Source organism: Nicotiana sylvestris, chromosome 6, assembly GCF_000393655.2.
Source record: "Nicotiana sylvestris chromosome 6, ASM39365v2, whole genome shotgun sequence".
Taxonomy (NCBI): Eukaryota; Viridiplantae; Streptophyta; class Magnoliopsida; order Solanales; family Solanaceae; genus Nicotiana; species Nicotiana sylvestris.
In genome coordinates, this window is record NC_091062.1 from 100,759,713 (window position 1) to 100,767,239 (window position 7,527).

At 35.0% G+C, this 7,527-nt stretch overlaps 1 protein-coding gene across 1 annotated transcript; it reads right to left on the minus strand.

Moving 5' to 3' along the window:
* Positions 1–5,773: 5,773 nt before the first annotated feature.
* On the minus strand, positions 5,774–6,121 carry LOC104215578 (uncharacterized). The gene has a single exon (XM_009765422.2). The coding sequence runs from the start codon at positions 6,119–6,121 to the stop codon at positions 5,774–5,776; it is 348 nt and encodes a 115-aa protein (XP_009763724.1).
* Positions 6,122–7,527: the final 1,406 nt, after the last annotated feature.

The following is a 7,527-nucleotide window of genomic DNA, read 5'->3' on the forward strand; positions in this document are numbered from 1 at the left end:
TGGACGCGACAACATCAACCCAGCTGAAACCAGTTCGAGCTGGAAGGGACAGTAATGACGAAGAAGCAACGGCGATAGGTGTGTTTGGACGTGAGGTTGCTGAACGCAGCTGCGCGAGCAGCAACAGTTCGGTCGCATTCGGAGGTCGTTTGGTTGAAACAGAAGCAGCAGCGACATGGATGACGACGAAAACACGAAGAAGAAGTAGCAGCTGAACGCAGCAAGAAGGAGAAGCAGCTGAACACAGTAGGGGAAGCCATGGATGAGCTCAAACTCGACGATGACGAAGCTTGATGGAGGAGGGCAGCTATGGAGTTGTTGGTGCGTGTGTGCGTGAGTGTGACGGGGTGAGGGGGTGTTCGTGGGGGAGGGTGGTCGACGTTGCAGGCTGGGGTTTGTGGGGGGGGGGGCAGCCATGGATGACCTTTGGAGAAACTTGGAGAAGAAGAAGCAAAAGTGGGGGGTGGCGAATGGGTTAGCATTTTTTTAGGGTTTTCTTCATTTTTTTCTTTTTGTTTTGTGTTGTTTGTAAGATAATAGGGTGTTGGGTTATGGACTGGGTCGACCCAGTTCGAAATGGACTGGGTCGTAGGGAAGATTGGGCCATTTTTTGGGCCTGTGGCTTGAAATCGAAGAAGAGGCCCAATTCCGACTTTCTTTATATTTTCGCTCTCTTTTCTTCTTTTATTTCTCTAAAACTAATTTATAAAAATACTTAAACTATTATTAAGAATTAAATTAAGTTATAAAATTGCAAATTAACTCCCAATAACAATTAACGCACAATTAAGTAATAATTAAGCATAAAATTGTATATTTGGACATTAAATGCTAAAAATGCAAACAATGCCTATTTTTGTAATTTTTAATTTTTGTAAAACAAATTTAATTACTAACAATTGTAGAATTAAATCCTACATGCAAAATGCGACATATTTTTGTATTTTTTATTAATTTAGCAAATAAACACGCACAGACAAATACAAATAATTATTCAAAATATCACAAAATATCACAGAAATTCCACACCAAGGAAAATTATTTTATTTTTGAATTTTTGGGAGTAATTATCATATTGGGCAAAAATCACGTGCTTACAAAACCGATGCTCAACACTCCAAAACTAGTCAATAATTATGCAAACCCATTAATATATACTCAAATAATCTTTATAATCCTAACTACAATAATTTCCAACTCCGCTTGAAAAGTCGATAAAATCACCCTCAGGCCCACTTGCCCGGATTTCAAAAAATTTCGAAGATAAACTTTGCCCATGACATCACGAACTCAAATATATAATTTATTCTTAAATCCATATCCAAAATTCGTGGTCAAAATCCAAATATATAAAATTCTAGGTTTTTCCACCAAAACCCCAATTTCTATTATTTCCATGTCCAAATCCATATAAACTCATGTATTTAACTCAAAATTGTGAAGAAAGCACTTACCCCATTATGATTGATGAAGATGGCACTCCAATGTGCTCGAAAAGCAGCTCCCACGGGCGAAATGAAATGAGATAGAGCTAAACGCTCGTTTTAAAGAAGACACTACCCAGCCCCGACTTTCGCACCTGCGGTCACTTGACTGCTTCTGCGGTTCCATAGGTGCGGCCCAACTACCACTTCTGCGGTCTTCCACCATACCCCTCAACTCTGTATCTGCAGCCCCCATCCGCTTCTGCGGCTCCACGCGCGCAGGTGCGGTCCCGCTTCTGCGAAACTCGAACGCATATGCGGTCCACGCCTCCCCCGGCAAAATCCGCTAATGCGAGTCCTTTCTCGCACCTGCGGTCCTCTTCACGCATGTGCAATTACACCAGATGCCCAGATGCCTCAGCCCTTCCTCAAATTCTATTTTCGATCCCTTAACCACCCGGAATCCACCCGAGGCCCCTGGAACCCCATCTAATCACACCAACCAGTTCCAAAACATAATGCGGACCTGCTCGAGGTCTCAAATCACAACAAATAACGCTCAAACCATGAATCGTACTCCAATTCAAGCTTTATGAACTTTAGAACTTTAAAATTTCTCATTCAATGCTGAAACCTATCGAATCACGCCCGATTGACCTCAAATTTTGCACACAAGTCACATTTGACATTACACACCTACTCTAACTTCCGGAATCAGATTTCGACTTCGATATCAAAAGGTCCACATCTGGTCAAACTTCTCAAAAACCTTCAAATTTCTAACTTTCGCCAAACGACTCCAAAATGACATACGAACCTCCAAATCCACTTCCGGACGCGCTCCCAATACCGGAATCACCATACAGAGCTATTTTCATACTCGAAATTCTAAACGGACATCGATAACATTGAAATGCACTTCAACCCAAATTTATGAAATTCTTCCAAAATGCTAACCTCCACAATAGGCGCCGAAATGCTCCCGGATCATCCAAAACTCAATCCGAACATACGCCCAAGTCCGAAATCATCATACGAACATGCTGGAACCTTCAAATCCCGATTCCAAGGTCGTTTATTCTAAAATCCAATCTTAGTCAATTTTTCCAACTTAAAACTTTCGAAATAAGAATTTTCTTTTCAATTCAACTTCGAACGTCCCGAAATTCAATCCCGGCTACGCGTACAAGTCATACTACCTGAAGTGAAGCTGCTCATGGTCTCAAACCACCGAACAACGCGCTAGAGATCAAAACGACCGGTCAAGTCATTATATTACTGCCATGTTGGTATTAGAACACTTGTGCGCGCACGATTTCAGGTATTGAACTTGCAAACGAATATGTGCTATTTAACATTTTTAGAATACAAGAAAAAATTATTAAAAATACAAGCACATATAATAAATTTTTAGAAGATTATTTATATATGTTGTAACAAATTTAAATTTAGTATACTGATAGAGATAATTTGGGAACTTTTATGTGGAAGTCTCTTCCTTTATTGAGTTAACTAAATAAGATCAACAATCATGATTTTCAAAAATATACACTTTTTTCTTTTTACTTTGACTTAACTTAAATATAACACAAAGTGCGTATCCTAAGATTTGTAAATTAAGAAGGCAAGTACTTTTCTCAAATGCTAATTACAGTGATATAGTTGCTAAGCAAGACCTTCGAAAGTAAGGTTGTGTATATAGTGCCCTAAATTTTAGGGTGGGGTGGGCTTTTCTGGACTAGGTCGCAGTAACATTTCCTCACACTTCGATTTTTTTTTATTTTGTTTTTTTTTGTAACTTGCCATGACCGATTATATTTAGTATTTATTTTTCTAGTTTTTAACTTATTAATTACTTATATAAAAAGTTTTTAGTTTAATTTTCGTACTTATTATTTATAGTGTAGGATAAGAAGATCCTTCCTTCTTGCTTCCTCAAGCTATAGCCCCAGTCACTTTTATTTCGAAAAAGGAATTATCTGATTTCAATTAGCCGTGAAGCATATTGATACCTAATTATCTATAAATCGTCACAATAAAGTGTGATAACCTTAATAAAAGGCCTTTAACTTCACATAGTAATTTTATTATTCATATTAATGAGGGTGAATATGATTTTAGCCATGTGTTTGTAATATATTATCTTGGATCATATTGTAAAATTTTTATTACTAATATAAAGATCTGAGTAATTTAATTTAAAGTTCTAAAATATTTTTACTGTTAAAATGTAGGTTATTTTTCTTCTTTCTTTCTTTAAAAGGGATTTTGTACCTTTTTTTTAACAAACTTTAGTATTGTATAAACGAAGGTAAAATCATAAAATACACGGTATAATACTTTGGGACCTTTTGAACTTGACAACTTTTATTCACTGCACATTTAATCTATTTTTGTCCTAATTACCTCTTTATATTCGGCTATTTGGTAGCTTTCACCCCTGGACAACCTTAACCCGAGGAGATGTGATACATTTGCTGTCACAAGAATATTTTTTTGTCCATGTGAAGTATTTTAATAATAAAATATATTATTTTTATATTTTCAAATTTATCAATTTTTAACTTATTTTTTCGTGCCAATTTTGAGAAAACCATATTTGAAATTCCATTATTTAGGCTAATGCCTAATTGTTTATTTTTAAGCATAATGGAGTTTCACACGAGTTCATTTATTTTTTTTGCATATTTAACCCGTAAAGACTAAATAAGAATTATAAAATAAAATAAATTGTCATTGCATCTAAAGATGAAGTAAAGAAAAATGTATAACTAAAATTTCATTATTTTGCTAAACTTTTTTATTCAAAAATAGTAGAGCTCTAGAAAATTTTCTTGTAGATTTTGCTAGAATAAGAAAATAACGCAATTATTGCATCTAAATAAGAAATGAAAAGAAAAATTCACACTTGGAACTCTATTATTGGCCCAAGAAGAGGAAATAAATTAAAAGAATAAATTAAAAGTTGAGGTAAAATATACGTGGCATATTTAGAAGCAAGAAAAAATACACAGTTAGAACAAATAAATATATTGTATATGATTATGTAATAATCAATAGTTGAAAAACACTCCACTTTGAAGGTTGATTTTTCGATTTTTAATCACTTTCACGTAGCGTTCATAGGGCAATATTAATTGTCATATTAAATTCAACATTTTGTTCGCATGATTTAAGGTAATACAGCGACACAAGCAATTTAGTTCCACCGATTCTAACAAATTATTTATCCTTTTTTTCATGTTATCAGTTTACCCTTATTATGCACATTATTTCTACTGTTTTTTGGAGTAATCTAATAGTGTGGACACCGAGCTGCTAGCAGGGGCGGAGCTACAACTCCTAATTACTCCCTAGTGATAGGGGTGTTCATGAAAACCCGGAGAATCGAACCAACCCGAAAACCGAATTAAACCGATCGAAAAAACCAATACTATTTAGGTTTGGTTTGATTTTGATTTTGAATTTTAAAAACCAATCAAATTTGATTTGGTTTTGGTTTTAATCAAAAAATAACCAAAAAAATCGACTATAATAATAGCTATTTAAATTTATCATTACACACACACACACACATATATATATATATATATATATATATATATATATATATATATATTCTAAAATTTTATGGTACAATTAGTCATTTGCATTTTTAGTCTAGTTCTTTGCTATTATAATAATCTAATTTTTTGCATTTACATTCTAGTTTGATTGATAGTTTTCTTTTGTTAAGTATAAGAATTTATTTCATGTTAAAAATTATCGATTTTTAATTTAGTACTTAAATTATTCATCATTATTTGATTAAATTAATATCAATATATCTTAGTAAATGATAGATTTCTCAAAGAGCAATTGATTTGATAGTGTTATGTTGAAAATGTAGTCTTCGCCAGAATATGGGTTTGATAGTGTTTAAGAAAAACAAAACGATAAATAATAAAAAAAAAAACAAAAAATCGGAAAAAAACCGACAAAAACCGAATCAATAAAAAACCGACTTAATTAGTTTGATTTGGTTCCAATATTTGAAAAATCGACTTACTTGGTTTCTTTTTAGGAAAAAACCGACAAAAACAAAACCATGAACACCACTGCCTAGCGGCTAGCGGACATAGCATATTACTACTAATGCAACCACCAAATAACCAATGTTGCACAGCACGAAAAGCTCTTTTCAAATGAAATGTTCAATTATATAGGAGTAATAGATTACAGAAAGACATTAGCTTCATACAAGAAAGCAGAACTCCAGTGGTTTTTTCGAATCTCAATTTTCTCGACACTGTTGTAATCAAGAGGAAAAAATAAGCAGACTTACAGAGAAATAATTAATTGATGAGTCATTAATCTTTTTTGGCAAAGAGGCCACCAAATCCGCCGAAGCCGCCGTCATTGGAATTCTTCTTGGAAGGAACGGCAACAGAGTTCTTACCGCGGCTAGTGGTGCCAACACTCTTGTCCTCTACTTTTTTCAAAATTGGATCTACTTCCAATAGCTGATCTTCCTTCTGTAAACTCCCCAGGATAAAATCCAACAGCGACTTCTCCGTACTGCTTCCGCCTGAGCTCTTTGCCGCCGTAGCGGCGGCGTATACTCTTCTTCGCTCGGTGGTTGCTAAGGAGGCGGTGTATACTCTGCTTCTCTCGGCGGTTGCTATTGGAGTAAAATTAAACAAGTTCAACGAAGCCATTGGATTGCAAAATTAACTCTTTTTTCTTTTGATTATGTGCAGAAAACTACTGGAAATGAATAAATTAGGAGCAAGTACTAATCTCCGAATGTGGATAATATAGTTTGTATGGTTTTTGGGAGAATGAATTTGAGCCCTAGGATGAAGGTGAAGCTTGTGAAGAGGATTCTATGAAGGTTGTTGTAGCAGGAGTTCTCCACAAGTTTATTATCCCTTTCTCTTTTTTTTTTATTTTAAAATTTAAATTTTTCCAACCTTTTTCTTTTATTCAATTTTGTTTCGCTTTCGGTTTCCCTTTTCGTGTCCTAAATTTGCTTCGGATGGCAAAATTTCCTGTATTAGACTTAGAGAGCTCATCTTCATCTTGCTATGTGATGGAGGAATTGACACGTGGCACCTCATTAGACCACTATGATCCAACAAACTTTTCAACCATTAAATAGATCTAATTTTTCAATTTATTTCCAAGCAACAATGGGGTAGTTAGTAAGTCATACACTAGAGTATAACGTCATTGTTTACCCCAAAATGGTACAGTTGAATTTGTTATGTGATTTATAGATAAACGAATTGATTTGATCCAAAATGATAAATAAATTAAATTAATAATAAGACTTAGCGTTAAAATCAAAGGAAGTAGCAAACCTGGTTCCGGGAGCAATGCTTCCGAGGACAGTAAGAGTAATATGAGACAGAAAGCAAAGTTGTATTATTTTCTTGAGAACAAAGTACAACATAAGTTTTGCTAGAGATTTCGTATCCCTTACAATGGTTGTCGAAGTCCCTATTTATAGCTATAGCTAGGAAACAAGATCTTAGGATCGAGCCCCTCTTTTATGACAATAGTGGGGGCCATGATGAATATGTAACGGCAATTCATGAATGCCAAGATTCTCTGCAACGGCTAGCTATTTAATACCGAGGAATATTCCTCATTAAATGTCATCTGGTGACAAACATTCATTTGTTTCCGTTGACTGTGTTCCTTTCGAGATCTACCCAATACCAATCGAAATTGTTGTCCTCGGTCTTGACCTATCTTCTGTTTGCCTTCGGTTCCACATGTCGTGCAATCATTTAATGCAAACCAATTTTACCATATACAAATAGTCCCCTTACTTTACGGTGGCACATTTTTGTGTCATCGAGAAGTTGGTGAAGATTCCTTTCTTGGGGGAAAATTTTCTGAACACTTCTGAACATTTCTGACGCTTGATAAGATGCACGTCTCCTCGCATCTAATTCTCTGAATACATGTTACCCCACCATTCAATAATATTTTTGCCGGTTCTCGTGGTAATCATGACCGCGATTTTAGCCATCTATACATTTACTTATACATCTCATTATCCTTCTTTCACTTCTAACAACTTTATAAGCTCTCTTACCCTCTTTGCACTTAACTT

Coding starts and splice junctions, on each gene's coding strand:
- LOC104215578 (XM_009765422.2), bottom strand. CDS start 6,121: ATGGCTTCGTTGAACTTGTTTAATTTTACTCCAATAGCAACCGCCGAG.